Source organism: Artemia sp. Qi Xiang Cuo, chromosome 12, assembly GCF_049724085.1.
Source record: "Artemia sp. Qi Xiang Cuo chromosome 12, ASM4972408v1, whole genome shotgun sequence".
NCBI lineage: Eukaryota > Metazoa > Arthropoda > Branchiopoda > Anostraca > Artemiidae > Artemia > Artemia sp. Qi Xiang Cuo.
This window is the reverse complement of record NC_142805.1, coordinates 39,958,974-39,981,349: the sequence shown is the minus strand read 5'-3', so window position 1 is coordinate 39,981,349 and position 22,376 is coordinate 39,958,974. Positions and strand designations below refer to the sequence as shown.

At 34.2% G+C, this 22,376-nt stretch overlaps 1 protein-coding gene across 1 annotated transcript in view; it reads left to right on the top strand.

Annotated features, from left to right (window-relative positions):
• The window catches only part of LOC148946104 (vitellogenin-like), a 190,815-nt gene that overhangs the window by 82,124 nt on the left and 86,315 nt on the right, over window positions 1-22,376 (top strand). The window contains exons 12-14 of the mRNA XM_089097610.1: window positions 59-275; window positions 4,769-5,015; window positions 7,567-7,789. Coding sequence (XP_088953736.1) covers window positions 59-275; window positions 4,769-5,015; window positions 7,567-7,789 — 687 coding nt within the window. The remainder of the gene's footprint in view (window positions 1-58; window positions 276-4,768; window positions 5,016-7,566; window positions 7,790-22,376) is intronic.

The following is a 22,376-nucleotide window of genomic DNA, read 5'->3' as shown; positions in this document are numbered from 1 at the left end:
TATCGACAATAATAATGAGTGAACCTTTCAGCTGACAAGTGTATATTTTTCCTTTCAGGATAAATAAAGCCAAGGCCGCCAATAATTTCATGAAACCATCAGATTATAACAACTATTATTCAAGCTCAAAGCACAGAGGAAGTTGGTCAAATAGTCTAAATGCTGGCTATCTTCTTCACATACCAACATGGATGAGCGGGTACCAAACAGTGCCACTTGCACAATCCTACAGAATTGGATTCCAAACGGGTCCTGATATTATCATGCTATTGCAGGTAAAAATTTCAGCCGTTCTTGTTCTAACATGAAGACTTGTTAAATTTTATGTAGATTTCCACCTCAGAAATGTCGAGGAACGAGTCAATATTCCTGAATAAAGAAGTCATATCTCATTTTGAAATAAATGGAAATAACGAACAAAAGGGACGTATATCGAAAAGACAGAAATCTAACCTACGAGTCTATTAACAGTATTTTAACATCTGCACTGACGTTGTGTTGGATTGCTTTTTTTTAGCTAAAAGGTTAGATCTAATGACATACAAATTTAGATGTTAGTAATGTTAATAAATCATTCTGTCGCTCATGTTCCACTATTCTTATTCGGCTGATTTTGAGTTGAGGATTCTGTTATTGACTACGTATTTTGAATTAGAAAAAAGTCAGGGTTAACTAATTAATGGGAACCATGTTTTTACTCAAAGTGTAGAGCTAATAAAAATAAATAATATATGCCGCTTTCAAATAAATGATAACAAACAAAATACAGATATTTAACTACTCAAGGGAATTCCAGTCAAGCTCCAGCTCTCATCAAAATAAGACATTATGATCTCTCTGAAATGTCAGTTAGTTTTCCTAGGGTTTTATTATTCCAAAATGGAGAAAAAGCGCAATTAGCGTGTATGCCCGTTGTCCAATCCAGTCAAGGCCCTTTCACAATGATAGTTTACTGCTACTAGGATTTAACTAGTGTTAATTTGGACCAATTAGAATTTTTCGTAGGATTTTACAATTAATCAGAAAATTGTACGAAAAATCTGCATAGCTGGAACTAGCGTCAGCCAAGTCTCAGTATTAGCTAAATTTTATTGTATGTTTTGAAAGAAAGTGTTTCCAACTTAGAATATATTTACGCTCAACTTGCTTTGATCGCTTTAAAAATGTACTTTTTTGGGGGGGGGGGGGGTAGCCGAGACGCTGAATAATAGGCTTTAGAATAGGCTTAGATTTGCTTTGAAGCTAAAGTTTACAGATATAAATGCAGATGTCTATTTGTTAGACATAGTATAAATAACTAGATGCTATTCATCATGACTAATCGTGGGACCTAAAAAAAGAAAAGAAATTATGATAATAGCCGTTTGAAAAAAAACAATAAGTGTTGGATGGGGAATGTCGAACACAGAATGAGCTGAATAAGAAAGGATTGTTAGGTCCAGCTTTGTGAAAGTAAAATTATCTTATTTACGCTCGTTTGAAAGAATTTTTTTAATTTAATGGTCATTACAGATCGCTTCCTTGATGATTCGATTCTTTTTTACTGAGTATGCATCAAAAAGCGGGAGAGGTTGTGTATGACAGGAGAGTTGCACTGACAACAATCTCATAAATGAAAAGTAAATACGAAGAAAATTGGTCTAAAAGCACCTTGATTACCTTATAAATTTTCTTGAAGGGAACAGTGTGTTAACTAGTTTAACAATAGTCTATTAGTAAACGTCTTTTTGGTTAATTCGTAACTAGTGTTTTTCATTTAAATAAATCGGTTTCCTGTTGTCGTTTTTCTTGTTGCCTGAACGTTATAATCAAGAATTTTGGTTACGAATCCTTAGCAAGATAATGAACCAAGTGTCTTCATTATACTCAGCAAGGTTAAGATTCAGCTTTCTTGTGAAGTTGGGGCTAAATGTCAACATTTTGCAGAACAAAAACAGATGTTATCAGCTTGCGCTTGGACCTGGAAAATAATAGACCAAATAGCCTAAGCATTTCCAGATGGTAACAATATTTGTTTACCAAAATGTTTTTTTTGTCAATAATAAGGCTTTTGCACATAGATATGTCTCTCTGTCAATATTATTTCAGTGTTAGAAAAGTTCTTTATTTTACAGGCTGGCAAACTGCGCTTTTTTTTTCACGCTAAACGCACGTTTTGGGTGCCAACCAAAGTTGACGAGCCCTTTAACTTCCTTTTCAGTATTTAAAACCTTTTTGAACGAATTTTTTGTAACTTTCCTTCTTTGATGGCACCAAAAAATATGCCTGGATGGCCTCCGTGGTCACAGACATGCATATTTATTTATTCACGTGTGCAAGGGGCACAATATTATTCAATTGAAAAAATTTTTGTTGTTCTTATTTTATTCTCCTTCAAATGCTCGCTCTCAAATAAATTTTTCATAAGACTAGTCAATCCTTAGAACGAATCAGGTAAAATTAAAATGAACCTATCTATCTAGGACATAGAATTTAGGAATGACGTCCTCTTTTTTCCTATGCAAGCCAAATTTATACATTTTGGTGTTTATCCAAATTTTTCCAAAATCTATCCAAAATTTTTCCGTTGTTTCAATGGTTCTCCTTTTAAATAAACATAAAGTCAAAATTCCTTTATTGAAAATTTATTTGCAAATATTTACATGTGCATAGATAAAATCTAACCAATAGTATTATGAATTTCGCCAAAAATTAATCTTTTTTGTATGAATGAAAGATCCAGCTAATCAATCAAGGTTTTTTCATTGGGTAGTTTTTTCATTGGCCCCCTCTACCACCAACAGGTTGTGCTCTTTTATTTTTGGTGGGGGGGGAGAGAAATGGACCTTGTGGGATTGAACATTGACCCTGAGTGTATGAGTCTGCTCCACCATGAAATGAAAAAAAAATTGGTTTAATCTTTTGTACATTGATGTTTCCAGAACCATGAAGTTTCACCTCTACATTAATTCTGGTTCTAATTTCTTATCTAGATGGCTTTTGATCCCATTTTGGGTTTTTTATTTTATGCGTGTCTGTTTACGAGCGCCCAACACTTGGAAAACTGTGTTAACATTTGCAATTTTTGTAAACAGCTGCTTTAGAAAATATGACCCTTGATATTGAAATGATACTGAAACTTGTTAGAAATATCTTTTGGCTGTACTTAAATACACACTTTTGAAAATATTCTCTGCATAAAACATTTTACTTTGAAATTAGATTTTGGACCTCTACCATGTGAAAAATGTTAGACTGTCTGAAACTACGTTTTTAAATTTAAGTATTTAAACATGCACGTCAATATGTATATATCGTCAATATTTTTGATATTAAAAAAAATAAATATACATAAAAAAAAATTTATATTAAGGTTTATGCACCCCTCTCCCGTTCGAACAAAAATTTTATTGTTAAAATATCAAGAAAATCCTTATTTAATGCTACCACGGTTTCTCTTTTTCATTTTTCAGTATTGTATTAACTTGTTACTTAAAAACACTGTATATAAATAATACAACAGTAACATCACAGCTGATGATTTTTGGCTCTTCATTCTCGGCGCGTACAAACAGCTCCTCCCATTACTCTGACATTAGCAGGTCAGTTTGTATTTGTCAGTCACTGTAAAATGGTGCGAAATTGTATTATTTGTGATTGCGAAAGCAGAAAGAAGCTTGGTGAGCCGTATTCTTTTTTGTGAACACGTGCATATTCCGAAGTAAAATTTATGAATAAGGAAATCGAAAGACATGCCAGTCAAGGAATACAAACTAGCAAGTAATTATTTTAGTCTTAGTAGTTTAAATATTTGATTATTTCTTTTTTTTAATAAAGGGGCAAAATTTTTAAAATTTGTGTTTAATTATCTCCTTAACGAGCTCCTCAGTATTCCAGACAATAAAATCAAACCAATATCAATAACCATAAATGAAAAAGGGAAGTGACTATATTTAATTTAGCTGCAAGTTGGCATTCATACACACCACATAATTTTCCTTTGAGAAAAAATTGATAAAACTTTGGAACTGAAATATCAATGCTAAGCGCCAAATTTCATATTTCAATCATTATCACGTTATGCCACTGTTCAAATAAAACTTATTTTCAACTTGACTATCTTTGTGAATTTATTCTTTGTTTTTCCTTTCATTCTTAAACCAATGTTTACGTACCTTTTGCATTATTACAGCCCACTGTATATACATTTATATAAATTTATATCCAGTGTTACACCCATATCAATTATTCTCCTTTCCTTTTTATTCTTTAATAGTAACTTCTGGTCGTTTTGAATTTGAGTTATTGTAGGGTTCTATTATTGTTCCTCTCATTTGATCTGCCATCAGCGGTTCAATTGCCCTGGAACGCGTATTTTGGCATAAAGTTTCTCAAAATGCCTTTGAAACCAACTCGAGACTTCGAAACCTACTTGTAATTCCTAAAAACATCTAATAAGAATATTGAAATACTAAATACCATATATGTATAAATTCATATATGTTCATATATGCATTGAAATAAATGTATTGGAATAAATTAATTTAAAACTACATTCTTTAAAATTTAGCGTTGCAAGTTGCAACGTTGAAGCCAAGTTTTTAGTTCAAGAGAAATCTGACTTCTCTACCAGTGAAAAAATCGAATGTCGCTTAGGTTTATGGTTGTTTAAATGTTCTCCGGAGCACTTGCATCTCGGTCCAAGTTTTTAAAATATTTGAGATACGGAAAGATCATACTGTCTATTATTTATATACAGTGCTTAAAACTATACTGATTCAATTTCTAGGCTCATTTTTGGAAGTATGGAATAGAAGACCTGTACCAGAAAGTATACCAGGCAATGTCTCCTCCGGTTAAGCAATCTCGCCCAAGGGCCATCAATTTCGCCCTCGCAGATCTCGGGAATCTTTTTACCAAACTGGGTATTGAGAAACATCCTGATGAAGATACTAACACATTCATTCAGATAACAATGCTTTGGAATATGCATAGGCTTTTATCTCTTGACAGTATTGACAAAACTTGGCCAACAAGTAAGTAATTTCACTGTCAAAATCATTACATTTGCTATACAACACCTCGACTGTTAACAAAAATTACTGATGATAGAGGCAAAATAATTTAGCCCCTTATTCTTAATTTGAGCATAGTAAATGCTGCTAAGTGCCATCTCCTGAAACGTCTAAAGGCCTATTCAAAATGAAATTTTATTAATGCCGAGATTAGCTTGTGCTAACTTGAGCTAATCAAATTTTCCATAGTATCTCTCTATTGACTGAAAAATTCTTTGGAAAATTCTTATTTGCTCAAAGCAGCCCTAGCTAAATCTCGGTATTTATAAAATCTCTGTGTGAATGGGCCTTAAGGGACATCCTCACCTGTTCCGGTAATAAATATAAGGCTATTAACTGTACCGTACCTAATAAAGGGGTGCTGCCTCTGAAGCCCTCCTGTTATTTATCCGGGGCGGCTAACTATAGTCTGCCAATGGTATACTTTACCTAGAATAGTAATTGCTAAAAACTATAGCAATAGCAAAGACTAACCGATTAGTAGCGTAAAAAAATTTATTACTGCTTCTTGAAAGTAGTTATAAAAGTAAAATTAAGTAAACTATTTTTTAATTTTATTTACGCTACTAATAAGTAAGGTAAAACTAGTAAAAAAAAGAAGATTAATGTAAAGTTAACCAAGGGGGTTGAGACGAAATAACTTTTCATATATTAACAACCTCTATGAAGGAAATCAACTTAGTAGTATAAAAAACCTAAAGTAGAATAAAATCAACCTAAAGTAGAATAAAAAAAAATTGATAAGTTCTGATTGGTGGCAACATATTGCTTTTAAAATGAATAGAAGAGAGAATAGAAAAAACTTAGTGTAAATTGATGAACCAGCAGTGTTTGTGTGTTTTATGCTAATATGACAAAATATTTGTTTCATTATGGAAAAAATATTGTGGGACACGTATACAAGGGTGATCAAAATACCAGCCCCAAAGCCATTTTTTGTGATATCTCCAATATTCTGTCACTAGTCACTCTACAGAGACGGCTTTAGGGGAGACAGAGGGGGCACTTTCCCCTGGCGCAGAAATTTCAGGGGCGCAAAATTTCAAATAAATAATCTACCCGGTTATAATTATTTTGTTATTTTTGGATTTTCATTGAAATAGAGTAGAGAGCAGAGTTGGTAGTACGTATAAGTAAATTGAATCCGAAATTTTCATTTTTCCCGTATCTCCATCTCCATTCCTTGAAAATAAGAGTGAGCGGACCAAATTTAGGGAATTCTAATTTAAATTTTAATTAAAAAGTAAGTAGACCGAAATAAAGAATTAGAAGCAATCAAATGGGACGAGATAATTAAGAATTTTGCAGAGGCTAAAGTAAGAAAAGTCCGATTTAAATAAATGGTAAATTTTGTTAATAACTGAAAAGAATGTTAAAATTTGGCCTATAAATTTTGGAAGACAGGGGGGGATTGTCAAAATTTTACCCTGAATTCAAGAGAGGCCAGAACCACCCCTGTCACTCTGTCTTTGTATAATTGAATAGAAAGAATGTCCATAAGCCAGAACATGCCAACAATAGGCCTCGCTTCGGTGGCATCGTCTCTGTAACCCTCGTTCATCTTCTTAAGAACTAAATGGTAATACTGCATCTTCGGCACTTATTAAAAAAAAAAAAAAACAGAAAATAGACGGAGTCAATTTAGCTTATCTTAAACTACTGGTCTAGAATGAAGAATAATAAACCACCTACTACAAATAGTATTCTGACGATAAAAGGAATTACAACAAAACGAAATTACATTTTAACTCGAACTTGAAAGAAATAAAAATAAAGCCCAGCGAAAGTTGAGGCTTTTTTCTCCTTTAGCTGCTCTTTTCCATGAACATTAGTTTTGCAGAAAATAATGGTTTTTGACCATTGAGCCTTAAGACAATACTCTTCTGTGTATCTTTTGTCTAATTTGTTTGTATTTTAAATAATTTAAGTTGTTTATTTTAGGTGGTCTCCCAAATTCTCTTTTATAGGGATTGGGGCTTGGCCTTTGACTTAGAAGGCATAGTTAAAGCAAAAATTTTTTAAATTTGAAGCTTTGCGCTTTTTTCTAGAAAAATCTTTTTTAAAAGAAACGGCTCAAAAGAACAACCTCTACTCAAGGGCGGATCCAGGATTTTTTTCGGGGGGGGGGGGGGTTACTAATTTGTGACTCAGTTTTCGACTAATTTTACTGATTTTTACTTAGGTTTTACTGATTATCGTCTTATTTTCGACTCGGTTAAAAATTTCGGAGGGAGGGGGGTTCAAACCGGGTACCCTCCCCCCTGGATACGGCCTTGCCTCTACTATTGTGCACTAATATGTCTCAATTTTTTGACAAAACTTTACCGTTTTAATTATCGCATGGATATTTAAGATTATTTGGAATTTTTTTCGACCGTCCACTTTTCTCATCGTTCAGTTTTCTTATTTTAATTTTTCTAACAACCAAAATTAGCAATTCTTGGAGCTCAATGGTAGATTACATATGGGAGTTTTTATTAGATTATACTGATGAAGTTTTATTACGTTTTAGAATTAAAAAACTTTGATGCACTTCTGAAAAAAGATGGTGGTCTTAACTTGCAAGTACAGAAATTCCGTTCATGGAAAGAAACAAAAGTATCGTATCCATCGGTGATGGGTGTTCCTGTGACTTTTGAGAATCACATACCAAGTCTTGCTTCTGCTCACGTAAAGCTTTCTGGGAACTTTAACTCAATTTACAATTTTAGCTTGGAGGTTGATGGAAGCATTGGGTGAGTCTAAAACGATTGTCACATGTTTTCTTTTCAATAAAAATAGACAGCTATAAAAAAACTGGTTAGGATTGAGAAAAAAATTGCGTTATGAAACTAAAGATAATTGGAACCTTTTTTCTCGCGGTTTAGTGGCGCGGCTAGTAAGTTTTAAGGCGTATAGTTTGGATTGTTTTAAAATTTAATTATCTTCTGAAACTTATTAGTGTATTCCTCGGGATTGGTCAAGAGAGACGTTTTGATAAGTTTTGACAAGGAATAAGCACACGAATGTTAATTTGGTACTTGTCTATTATATAAAACACACTCAAAAAGTGAAGTTTAGTGAATGCTAATGAAATAAAACGAAATATGATTAAAATACAATGCTTTAGTAAGAACAATTATGAAAACTACGCCAAGGAATTATGTAAAGGGGCCGCCCAGAGCGCGTAGCCTAAAATAGCCTAACCTAACCAAAAAAACAACTAAATATTTAATTCAAAAAAGCTATAGTGTTGTTTCTCAACGAGCCGAAGGTCTGGCATTGTCTGGTATAGACAGATGGAAAACCGGGTAATCGCGATACAGGTTCTAGAGTGTCTTTTATATTTTAGACAAGTACCGTTAATTTTTCTCAAGGCTATTAAGAACTCCTTAAGATGCATTACAAAACCCTAGTAGGCCACCGGGATTCCAATCGAGGTTTCCCTAAACTGGTTGATTCAGCGATTAAACTTGAAAATGATGTAGCAAATTCAATTAAATTATCAGTCCCAGGCTACTTTTTTTCAAAGCAATAATAATTTGACTAAAATTTTTTTTATGCAGTTTTAGTTTTATTTCAATCCTGGTAAACAAATAATACGAAAAATAAAAATGTATTTCCAAGATTCCACTTAAAGTTTACAATATTTCTAAAGAAATAATAGTTTTAGGCAACATAATCTGGGGGGGGGGTCAAAGAATACCATAGGAGTCTAAAAATATAGAATAAAAGGACTTTAATGTCAGATGTCAGGAAAACTTGGGGGGCAGCTACCCCCTCCCCTGCCCAGGTCTATACCCACTACAGTTCAAAAGATAGTACATTTTAATCTTGTCCATTGGTAAATCTAAATACCCCCTTCCCTGGAAAAAAATATCATTTTAATATCAGCCGAGAAGTAAAGTAGCCCCATAGTTCATCTTTCTCTAGTTTTTTCTTTATTATTGGGTGATTAACCTTGCTTTAGCATTTTGAGAAGAGACATGCTGTATTTTTAGGTAAAAAGAACTATTTCAAGTAAAATTCTAAATCTATTTTTTTCATCAAACTACAAATCAGTAAATAAGTCAACACTGTCAACAATCAAGGTTATACCCCAACGTCTTAGTTCAGGACTATAATGTATGTTCAATTTTAAAAGACAAAAAAGCGAATAAAAAGAAGAAAGAAAGAACATCGTTAAAAGAAATGTAATTTAAAACAAAGTAGAAAAGAACACGAAACCGGTGAAATAGAGTGGGAAAATATAGTTAAAACTTGCTAAAAGAAATCACAAAATAATATAAAAATAGGTACAAAGAATATGTAAGTTCTTTGTATTTACAATGAATGCCAGTATTTCACTAGCATTCATTCAGTGACCACCTAGCTTGAAAAAGGATATTTTATAGTCTCTGAACAATAAAGAACTGGTTTCTTCAACTATTAAATAAAAAAAACAAGTTTTTTAAACTGAAAGTAAGGAGCGACATTAAAACTTAAAACGAACAGAAATTATTCCGTATATGAAAGGGGCTGTCCCCTCCTCAACGCCTCGCTCTTTACGCTAAAGTTTTTATTGTTTTAAAAAATAAAGTTGTGAGACAGAGTCAAACTTTAGCGTAAAGAGCGAGGCGTTGAGGAGGGGACAGCCCCTTTCATATACGGAATAATTTCTGTTCGTTTTAAGTTTTAATGTCGCTCCTTACTTTCAGTTTAAAAAACTTGTTTTTATTTTATTTAATTTCTGATCGTTTTTTAGTTAATGCAGCTTTTATTTGCATAAAAATTTTTCTTTTCTTTTGCTAAATGGATGTCTTTACAAATTAACTTACGTAACTAACTTCTATATTCGTATATTTTTCTTCTGGCAAAAAATACAAAATTTCAGATTTTTGCAGATATGAGCTTGAAACCTATGTAATAGAGTTTTCTGATACGCTGAATCTGACGGTGTGATTTTCATTAAAATTATTTCACTTTTAGGGGATGTTTCCCCCCTCTTTGAAAAATCGAGTAAATTTCTCAGGCTCATAGCCTTTGATGAGTAATACTAAACTTAATAAAATTTATATATTTAGGATCAGCATTATAAACACATTCTTTTGATACATTTATTGACATCAAAATTTCGTTTTTAAAAGTTTCGACTACTATTGAGCCGTATCGCTTGTTTTTTTATTGTTTTTTTTATTACGTATATGTTATTACGTATATGAAGGGGTTCTCCCCTTAGTCAATACCACGCTCTTTACGTTAAAAGTTAAAAAAATTTTGATTCACAAAGCCCTGAATCACAAAGGCCGTTTAATTAAAATAGATCGCTTTTTTGAAAGCACTAAAAAAAACTGTAGCGTAAAGAGCGAGGTATTGACTTGGGGGAGAACCCCCTCACATACGTTATAATTTCTGTTCGTTTTAAGTTCTAATATTCCTTCTTACATTTCAGTTGAAAAAACTTGTTTTTTTTTATTTAATTGCTGATCGTTCTTTAAATAATGCTTGGAAATCCGGCGCCCCCTTCATATAAATGTCCCTTACCCCAAAGAAACATCCTCCATGGACATATTCTCCAGGGTAATCCCCTCCTCTAGCCCCCCTTCCAGAAAAAATCCTTCCTGAAAATGGTTGTATACTTCCCAATAACCAATAAATAATGCTGGCAAGTCTTGCACCCCCTTCAAGGCAATTTCCCTTCCCCCATGAAAACTTCCTTCATGGAAAGATCCTTCCATATAGCCCCAGACCCTCTCCTTCCCCCACCTACCAGAAAAAATCTCCTCTGAAAAAGTCTGTATACTTCTCAATAACCAATACTATATGTTAACATTGAGTAAAGTTAGTAGAACCCTATCATGAGGTCCCGTACGAACACCGTGCTGCCATCTACAATTTAGTTTAATGCTGACGGGACATAATTTATTCAAGGATTATCGATCGAGTCTAATGGGGGTCAAGGTCAATCGATCTGTTGTTGTTGTTTGGCCACGTGTAATGGCATGAGGGATGATTTACATAATCGATGGGGGAATTATTGATTCACGTCTGGGTGGAATTATGAAACAATATGGTCATAGAGTCCCTAGGGAGAAAGATTACGTAATCGCTCAATGACCTCTTTTTCCAAGGTCGATTTATTTGATGTTTTTCTCGGATGTCAACATCAAATTATGGATGTTTTATGGTTTTTGTCAGTGAGAATTTGAAAAACAGGAACATTGTCACATTTATGGATGTCAACAGCAATTCATGTCTGTTATATGGTTTTCTCAGTGAGAATGAAAAAACAGGAATTTTCTCACTTGGATTTACATAATCGCTAGGGGAAATTATTGATTCACGAAGGGGGGGGATTAAGAAACAAACATGGCTTCATTGTTGTTTGGTTAGCTTAACCTGAGAAATTGATTTACATAATCGCTAGGGGAAATTATTGATTCATGAAGGGGAGAATTAAGAAACATTAAGGCTTCTTTAATCTTAGGTCTGAGGGATAAACGTTCTTTAGGTCAGAGAGAAAAATTAATATTCTATTTTTAAATAGGGCTTCATTGATCTTTAGTGTCAGGAATTATAATTGACGAAGGGGAGAATTAAGAAACATTAAGGCTTCTTTAATCTTAGGTCTGATGGATAAACGTTCTTTAGGTCAGAGAGAAAAATTAATATTCTATTTTTAAATAGGGCTTCATTGATCTTTAGTGTCAGGAATTATAATTGACATCACTTGTTATCTTGGAATTATGCGGGAGTCTAAAGAGATAGAAATTCTATTTTTAAATACGGCTTCACGGAGCTTTAAGTCGGAGAGATAAATTGATATTCTAACGAAACCCTAATAGTTTAGCTAGGAAAATTTATGAGATGAAGAGATTAACGTAGGAAAGGGTTTCCTAGAAATTTGAAATGCGTTAGCGCAGAGATGCCAAACAAAAGGAACACGCTGAAATTACGTTTAGGGATTATTTGGGCGAAACCGTTTTATCCATTTTAGGGAATTATTTCGGCGAAACAGTTAGAGACATTTTGAAAGAAGATTTTAGGAAAGGTTTTAGAAGAGAATTTGAGGGTGAAACTCTGTGGTCGTTATAATACACAAGTTCCATTTGAACAGTGTTGTGAGGTCCTCTACCCCAACCCAATGGGTTCCGATCCCCCGCCCCAACCCCGAAGGAAGCCCCCGGTACTCAAAGGTCCCCCGAGCTCCCAAAGAGCCCCAGCCCCCCCAAACGCCCTCCTCAGACCCTCAAAGGCCCTCCTCTGGTCCTCAAAGGGCCCCCAGACCCCCAAAGGCCACCCCCGGGCCCCCCAAAGGACCATCGGGCTCCCAAAGGACCAACGGGGTCCCAAAGGCCCTCCACCGATCCCCAAATGTCCCCCAGGCCCCCAACTGCCCCCCGAACCCCCAAAGGCCCTCCCTGTGCCCCAAAGGCCCTCCCCCGGCCCCCAAAGGGGCCCCTCTCACTCCATCTCCTCCATCCTCCTCCCCTCCCCTCCTCCCCTCCCCTCCCCTCCCCTCCCCCCTCCCCTCCCCTCCTCCTCCTCCTCCTCCTCCTCCTCCTCCTCCTCCTCCTCCTCCTCCCTCCTCCTCCTCCCACCACCTCCTCCCCCTCCCCTCCTCCCCCTCCCCCTCCCCTCCTCCCCTCCCCTCCCCCTCCTCCCCTCCCCATTTTTTAATATTTTTTGTGCATTGAGACACAGAAGGACACCCTCCCCCAAGGGTCCCCCCAACCCCCGCCCCCGGGCCCCCCCAGGGCCCCCGCGCCATTTTTTTTAATACTTTTTTATGGCGTTATTTTGTGTTTTGTGTACAAGGTCCATTCATAATGTCATTCCTAAACCCATTTTCCAACCTCAAAGAGTCCCCTCCCCAATTCGTAAATACTTTCATGAATTTTTTAACATGGTATTTTTTTAACTTTTTACGTATCTTAAAATAACATGAAATATGCTTACGGCTCTACCAATCGTACTCTGTGCTTGTTCATGGACACGACGCGGCTTTTCCACTGGTACTCTATGACAGGTTATCGACACTATCGAGTTTATTGCATGCATTAAATCAGTATTTTTTACGCAGTGGAAGGATCAACACAAAATTCATACCTGTAAAAAGTGAAGATGAATTATTCGACGAAAGTATGTGCACATGAAAAAATCAGTGTCGTGTTGAACGCTGACAAGGTGAAATACCTGAACTATGAAACGAGTGCAAGTGGAGATCTTATTGGCAATGTATGCATACGTTGTCATGACAGTGAGGAGTTAAATTCCTTTGGTGTACCCAAGAATTTCCATAATGCAAGTGGTGGATATGCGAGAGTAACATTACCAGAGAAATTAGTAGTCAAAGAGAATGCCAACTTAAAAATAATAGTTGATGAAGAGGGACAACTTCTAGCTAATGGTTCTGGTAGCATGTTAGCCGTTGATAGATCTTATCGCAATTCTTCCGGTGTTAGCATTCGAATGACAGCAAAAGGAAAAAGAAGACAAGCATACAGCTGCATCAACTTCGTAAATCATATCATGTCAATGTGCCAAAACTGCTATCTATTTAAAAATAATGTGACAATAGACAGTGAAATCGCAGGCAGAATAAAAAGGACATTAGCAGACAATATCATCAATGAATATAAAGATGAATTGACGGAAAGTGAAGTGCAAGTGTACTAATAATGTATAATAATGTATTTAACATATTTTTATATCAATATTCTACATGTCCTTATTACATTAAAAAAATCTTATGCATTATTTTGTTAAGTGTTCATTATTTTTAGGATATGCTAGAACGTCAAACATTCAGAATATCTATTAAAAAGGTCAGAGATGTAAGAAAAATAATTTTAGAGATAATGATACTACTAGCAGGCTCAATTTTTCATTGAAGATAGAAAAGTTCAAGTTCTCTTCTGAATTTTACCAAAGAACACAATTCAATTCTAATTTCACCAGAGAAAATAAAAAGCTTACTCTTCACTTTTAAGTTCACCAAGACATTAAAAATTTAAAGTTCACTTCTAAATTTTTCCGTAGAAGATAGGAAAAGTTATACTATGATAGTGATTATTTTCCATGAAGATAAAAAGTTTCAATTTAATTCTAAATTTTCTTAAATTCAATTCCGACCTTGCTCAAAGAGTCAAATTTAAAGTTCTATTCCAAATATTTTCTCGGAACAAGAAAAGTCCCAAGACATAAAAAATTTAAAGTTCACTTCTAAATTTTTCCATAGAAGATAGGAAAAGTTATAGTATGATTGTGATTATTTTCTATGAAGATAAAAAATTACACTTTAATTCTAAATTTTCTTAAATTCAGTTCTGACCATTCTCAAAGAGATGAAAAAATTTAAAGTTCTGTTCCAAATATTTCCCCGGAAGAAGAAAAGTTCAACTTTGATTCTGTATTTTCTCAATGAAAATGAAATAAGTTATTGATCAATTCTATTTTCCCAAAATAATATAAAATTTTCCACTTCAATTCAGATTTTTCTCAAACAGATGAAAAAATTAAAAATATTTTTCCAAATTTTTCTTAGAAGATAGAAAAGATCAAGTTCTAATCTGAATTTTACCAAAGAACACAATTCAATTCTAATTTCCCCAGAGAAAATAAAAAGCTTCCACTTCAGTTTTAAGTTTACCAAGACATATAAAATTTAAAGTTCAGCTCTAAATTTTTTCTTAGAAGATAGGAATAGTTATACTTTGATTTTGAGTATTTTCTATGAAGATAAAAAGTTTCACTTTAATTCTAAATTTTCTTAAATTCAGTTCCGAACTTTCTCAAAGAGATGAAAAAATTTTAAGTTCTGTTCAATATATTTTCTAGGAAGAAGAAATGTTCAACTCCGATTCTGACTTTTCTCAATAAAAATGAAATAAGCTATCGATCAATTCTATTTTCCGAAAATAATATAGAAATTTTCAACTTCAGTTCAGATTTTTCTCAAAGAGATGACAAAATTTAAAATAACATTCCAAATTTTTCATAGAAGATAGAAAAGTTCAACTTCTCTTCTGAATTTTACCAAAGAACATAATTCAATTCTAATTTCTCCAGAGAAAATAAAAAGCTTCCACTTCAGTTTTAAGTTCACCAAGACATAAAAAATTTAAAGTTCTGTTCTAAATTTTTCTGTAGAAGATAGGAAAAGTTATACTATGATAGTGATTATTTTCTATGAACATAAAAAGTTTCACTTTAATTCTAAATTTTCTTAAATTCAGTTCCGACTTTTCACATAGAGATGAAAAAAATTTTAAGTTCAGTTCCAAATTTTTTCCCGGAAGAAGAAAAGTTCAACTTCGATTCTGAGTTTTCTTAATGAAAATGAAATAAGTTATTGATCAATTCTATTTTCCAAAAATAACATAAAATTTTCCACTTCAGTTAAGGTTTTTCTCGAAGAGATGAAAAATTTAAAATACTTCCAAATTTTCTATAGAAGATAGAAAATTTCAAGTTCTCTTCTGAATTTTACCAACGAGCACAATTCAATTCTAATTTCTCCAGAGAAAATAAAAAGCTTCCACGTCAGTTTTAAGTTCACCAAGACATAAAAAATTTAAAGTTCTGTTCTAAATTTTTCCGAAGAAGATAGGAAAAGTTTTACTATGATTGTAATTATTTTCCATTAAGATAAAAAGTTTCACTTTAATTCTAAATTTTCTTAAATTCAGTTCCGACCTTTTTCAAAGAGATGAAAAATTTAAAGTTCTGTTCCAAATATTTTCTAGGAAGAAGAAAAGTTCAAATTTGATTCTGATTTTCTTAATGAAAATGAAATAAGTTATTGATCAATTCTATTTCGTCAAAATAATATAAAAAATTTCGACTTCAGTTCAGATTTTTCTCAAAGAGATGAAAAAATTTAAAATACTGTTCCAAATATTTCTTAGAAGATAGAAAAGTTCAAGTTCTCTTCTGAATTTTACCATAGAATACATTTCAATTCTAATTTCACCAGAGAAAATAAAAGGCTTCCACTTCAGTTTTAAGTTCACCAAGACATAAAAAAATTTAAAGTTCAATTCAAAATTTTTCTGTAGAAGATAGGAAAAGTTATACTATGATTGTGATTATTTTTCATGAAGATAAAAAGTTTCACTTTAATTCTAAATTTTCTTAAATTCAGTTCCGACTTTTCACATAGAGATGAAAAAATTTAAAGTTCTGTTCCATATTTTTCATAGATGATTGGAAAAGTTATACTTTGATCGTGAATATTCAGGTTCTCTTCTGAATTTTACCAAAGAACACAATTCAATTCTAATTTCTCCAGAGAAAATAAAAAGCTTCCACTTCAGTTTTAAGTTCGCCATGACATAAAAAATTTAAAGTTCACTTCTAAATTTTTCCATAGAAGATAGGAAAAGTTCTACGATGATTGTGATTATTTACCATGAAGATAAAAAGTTTCACTTTAAATCTAAATTTTCTTAAATTCAGTTCCAACTTCTCACATAGAGTTGAAAAAAATTTTAAGTTATGTTCGAAATTTTTCTTAGAAGATTGGAAAAGTTATACTTTGATCGTTAATATTCAAGTTCTCTTCTGAATTTTACCAAAGAACACAATTCAATTCTAATTTTTCCTGAGAAAATAAAAAGCTTCCACATCAGTTTAAGTTCACCAAGACATAAAAAATTTAAAGTTCAGTTCTAAATTTTTCCATAGAAGATAGGAAAAGTTATACTATGGTTGTGATTATTTTCCATGAAGATAAAAAGTTTCATTATAATTCTAAATTTTCTTAAAATTCAATTCCAACCTTTCTCAAAGAGATGAAAAAATTTAATCTTCTGAATTTTACCAACGAATACAATTCAATTCTAATTTCTCCAGAGAAAATAAAAAGCTTCCACTTCAGTTTTACTTTCACCAAGACATAAAAAATTTAAAGTTCTGTTCTAAATGTTTCCGTAGAAGATAGGAAAAGTTATACTATGATTGTGATTATTTTCCATGACGATAAAAAGTTTCACTTTAATTCTAAATTTTCTTAAATTCAGTTCCGACTTTTCACATAGAGATGAAAAAATTTAAAGTTCTGTTCCAAATTTTTCATAGAAGATTGGAAAAGTTATACTTTGATTGTGAATATTCAAGTTCTTTTCTGAATTTTACCAAAGAACACAATTCAATTCTCATTTCTCCAGAGAAAATAAAAAGCTTCCACTTCAGTTTTAAGTTGGCCATGACATAAAAAATTTAAAGTTCAGTTCTAAATTTTTCCATAGAAGATAGGAAAAGTTATACTATGATTGTGATTATTTCCTATGAAGATTAAAAGTTTCACTTCAATTTTAAATTTTCTCAAAGAAGTGAAGAAGAGTTCAACTTCGATTCTGAATTTTCTCAATGAAAATGAAATAAGTTATTGATCATTTCTATTTTCTAAAAATATTATAAAATTTCACACTTCAATTCAGATTTTTCTCAAAGAGATGAAAAAATTTAAAATAATGTTCCAAATTTTCCATAGAAAATAGAAAAGTTCAAGTTCTCTTCTGAATTTTACCAAAGAACATAATTCAATTTTAATTTCTCCAGAGAAAATGAAAAGCTTCCACATCAGTTTAAGTTCACCATGACATAAAAAATTTGAAGTTCAGTTCTAAATTTTTCCATAGAAGATAGGAAAAGCTATACTATGATTTTGATTATTTTCCATGAAGATAAAAAGTTTCATTTTAATTCTAAATTTTCTTAAATTCAATTCCGACCTTTCTCAAAGAGATGAAAAAATTTAAAGTTCTGTTCCAAATATTTTCCCGGAAAAGAAAAGTTCAACTTCGATTCTGAATTTTCTCAATGAAAATGAAATAAGTTATTGATCAATTCTATTTGCCTAAAATAATATAAAATTTTCCACTTCAATTCAGATTTTTCTCCTATGTCATCCTGAATCTTTCAATGCTAAAAAAAACCCATCGTTTTCGCAGAATGTGGACACTCTCGCTGCTTTCGCTGATGACAGTACCATTGGTACTGTAGTAGGAACTGAGTCTGAGATGCTTCCCAAATTAGTTGACCTTTTTAAGAAAGTCGTTCTTTTTTTTATGCAAATTGCCTTGCACTAAATGTTGCTAAGTCAAGTTTTTTAATTTTTTGCCCTATTTCTCTAGCGTGCCCTGAGTTATCTAATATCCAGCTTTCAAGGGGCTCTCTCAGTAGACCTAAGGAACGATATGTCCGATTTCTCGGCATTGTTCTCGATGAAAACCTTTCATTCAAGCATCATATTGGACTAATTAATATGAAGATCTCAAGGAGTCTTGGAATTTTGAGGAAGCTAAAAAACATTTTTCCTGGATCAGTTTTAAAAATTCTGTTCAATTGCTTAGTTCAGTCCTACGTCTCTTATTGCGCTACAATATGGATGTCAACTTTCTCTTCTTTTTTGAAACCATTTTAAGTTATATGATAAGGCAAGAAGGCTTATACAGGAAACAAATTGTAGTAAAACTAACCCAACTAGCCTATTACTTGATTTGCAGTCTCTCTACATTCTTTCATGTGCGTCTTTCACTTCTCATCAAAATCATGGTGATGTTCCGACAACCCTTCCAACTACTCCTTCTTTCGTCACTGATAGGTCTTCGCATCATCTTCGCAATTCAAAGAATATTAATATTTTATTTACTCCCTCGGTGAAGTCTGACTTTAATCCATTAACTGCTTGTCATATCGTTTGGAATAGCCTACCTGAGTCAGCTCAAGAATGTCACTCGTTTGGTACTTTCAAAAGCATCATAAGAATTTTTTTAATGTCTTGATTTTTCATGTTTAAATATATTTATGTTAATTTTATTATTATTATTTGGGGGGTTGACACTAGCCTGGGTTGGAAACATTTGTTGTGAGGGGTACTGAGTTTGTCGAATATTTTTTGTGGTTTGGTTTCAAATATATATTTAGAATTTGGTTTGATTTATTGGATTGTTCTACATCTTTTTTTTGTTTGTTTGGGGGGGGGGGTCTCATAAAATCGCTTTTTGTTTGGGTTTTTTAATTATTGTTTTTTTCTCTTCTTTGTTTTGTGTGTGTGTGTGTTGCGTCATTGAAAGGTTGAAATGTAATGCATTATACTGAAAATACTTAAATTAGAAGAGCAGAAATGGAAGGATTGGCGTGGGAGGGTGGGAGTGGAAGAGCGATTAGTTGCCCTCAAATCTCTTTTGACTATTAAAAAGGGCATCAACCCTTTCTATTTTCAATCGAATGAACCCTTTTCGAAGTTGTCACGACAACTCCTTCGATACGAAGTGCCCTGATCTAAACAACAACAACAGCAAAAAATAATACATTATACCCACTTCGATCTTTACTATAAAAATGTCAAGCCTTCCAATCACTTTCGACTATTAAAAAGGGCACTAGGCCTTTCGATTTCCAATCGAATGAGCCCTTTTTGAAACGACAACGCTTTCTATAAATAAATTATATGCCCCCAGGGCATAAATTACAACCCTTACCCCAAGGTCTATTAGGGTGGTTGTAATCCTCTAAGACCGAATTTCCAGAACTTTCAACTACGTTAAACAACATGGCTATCTCAAAATTTTTATTGGATGTGTTTGGGGAATTGGTGGGCGTGATAGGGTTGTTAGTCGCCTTCTAATCACTTTCGACTATTAAAAAGGGCACAAGCCACTCCAATTTCCAATTGAATGGGCTCTTTTCGAAGTTTCTACGACAACTTCTTCGATAGAAAGTCCCCTGCTCTAAAGGAAAAAATTAATAAATAATACATTGTGCCAACATCGTTCTTATATGCCCACAGGGCATAACTTAACACCATTGACCGGAGGGATGTGGGGAGCGTCCTCCTCTTTAATTAGTCTCCGTTTCTTGTCTCGTTCTCGAGTATCCCCGTTCTTTACTTAGGCAGTACGATCTTGCTGCTTGTGATTTATACAACAACTTTCCATATAAACCTTATATGCCCCCAGGGCATAACCTACAACCCTTGCACTGAGGGCTCTGAGGGGGTTATCATCCTTAAAGACCTAATTTCCAAAACTTTCAACTACGTTGAACAAAATGGCTATCTAAAAATTTTGATTGTATGTGTTTTGGAAAATGCTGGGCATGAGAGAGATGTTATTCACTATTCAATCACTTTCAACTATTAAAAAAGACACTAGCCCTTTCAATTTCCAATTGAATAAGCCCGTTTGAAGTTTCTACGACAACGCTTTCAATAAAAACTTTATATGCCCCAGGGCATAACTTACAGCCCGTGCCCTGAGGGCTCTGGGGGGAGGGGTTGTCATCCTTAAAGACTTAATTTCCAAAACTTTAAACTACATCGAACAAGATGGCTATCTGATAATTGTTATTGGATGTGTTTGGGGAAAAGGTGGGCATTAGAGGGGGGTTAGCTGCTATCCAATCACTTTTTACTATTAAAAAGGGTACTGCTACTTTGAATTTCAAAGCGAGAGAGCCCTTTTTCAAGTTTCTACGACAAAGATTTCAATAAAATCATTATATGCCCCTAGGGCATAACTTATAATCCTTGCCCCGAGGGATTTGGGGGAGTGTCCACCTCAAAAATATATTTTCTATCTGGAAATCAGCTACGCTGAACAAAATGGCTATTTCAAATTTTTATTGGATTTGTTTTGAGGAATGATAGGCGTGGGGGGGGGGTTAGTTGCCCTCCAATCACTTTCGGCTATTAAAAAGGGCACTAGAAGAAAAGCCTTAAAAACCATAAATGTCCCCAGGCATTTAAAAACCTTATATGCCCCCAGGGCATAATTTAAAACCCTTGCCCTTAGGGCTGTGGGGGAGTGTCCTCCTAAAATACATATTTTCTATCTGGAAATCAGCTACGCTGAAAAAAATGGCTATCTCAAAATTTTGATCGGATGTGTCTGGGGGAATGGTGGGCGTGGGGGGTGGCTAGTTGACCTCCATTTGCTTTCGACTATTAAAAAGGGTACTAGCCCTTCGAATTTCCAATTAAATGAGCCTGTGTTGAAGTTTCCAAGACAACGCCTTCTATAAAAACCTTATATGCCCCCAGGGCATGACTTAAAACCCTTGCCTTGAGGGTTGTGGGGGAGTGTCCTCCTCATAAACATATTTTCTATCGGGAAATCAACCGCGCTGAACAAAATGGCTATCTTAAAATTTTGATTGGATGTGTTTGGGACAATGACGGGCGTGGGGGGGGGGGCTAGTTGCCCTTCGATCACTTTCGACTATTATAAAGGGCACTAGAACTCTCAATTTCCAAATGAATGAGTCCCTTTTGAAGTTTCTACGACGACCCCTTTCATATGAAGTGCCCTGCTCTAAAGGATAAAATCAATAAATAGTACATTGTGCCAACATAGTTCTTATATGCCCTCAGGGCATAACTTAAAACCCTTGCCCAGGGGGTTGTGGGGGAGTGTCCTCAAAAACATGTTTTCTATCTGGAAATCAATTACGCTGAACAAAATCGCTATCTCAAAATTTTTATTGGATGTGTTTGGGGAAATAATGGGCGTGGGAGGGGGGAGGCTGGTTGCCCTCCAATCACTTTCGACCATTAAAAAGGGCACTAGCCCTTTGAATTTCCAATCGAATGAGCCTTTTTTGAAGATTTTACGACAAAACCTTCTATAAAAACCTTATATGCCCCCAGGGCATATTTTAAAACCATTGCCCTGGGGGTTGTGGGGGAGTGTCCTCCTCAGAAACATATTTTCTATCTGAAAATCAACTACGCTGAACAAAATGGCTATCTCAAAATTTTGATTGGATGTGTTTGGGGGAAGGATGGGCTTGGGGGGGCTAGTTGCCCTCCAATCACTTTCGACTATTAAAAAGGGTACTAGCCCTTCGAATTTCCGCTCGAATGAGCCTTTTTTGAAGTTTTTACGACAACGCCTTCTATGAAAACCGTATATGCCCCCAAGGCATAACTTAAAACCCCTTGCCCTGGGTGTTTTGGGGAGTGTCCTCCTCAAAAAATATTCCCTATCTGGAAATCGAATACGCTGAACAAAATGGCTATTTCAAAAATTTTGATTGGATGTTTTTGGGGGAATGATGAGCGTGGGGGGGGGAAGGCTTATTGCCCTCCAATCACTATCGACTATGAAAATGGGCATTAAAACTCTCAATTTCCAATCGAATGACCCTGTTTTGAAGTTTCAACGAGGACCCATTCCATATGAAGTGCCCTGCTCTAAAGGTAAAAATTAATAAATAATACATTGTGCCAACATTGTTCTTATTTGCCCTCAGGACATAACTTAAAACCCTTGCCCCGAGGGTTGTGGGGGAGTGTCCTCCTCAAAAACATAATTTCTATTTGGAAATCAACTACGCTGAACAAAATGGCTATCTAAA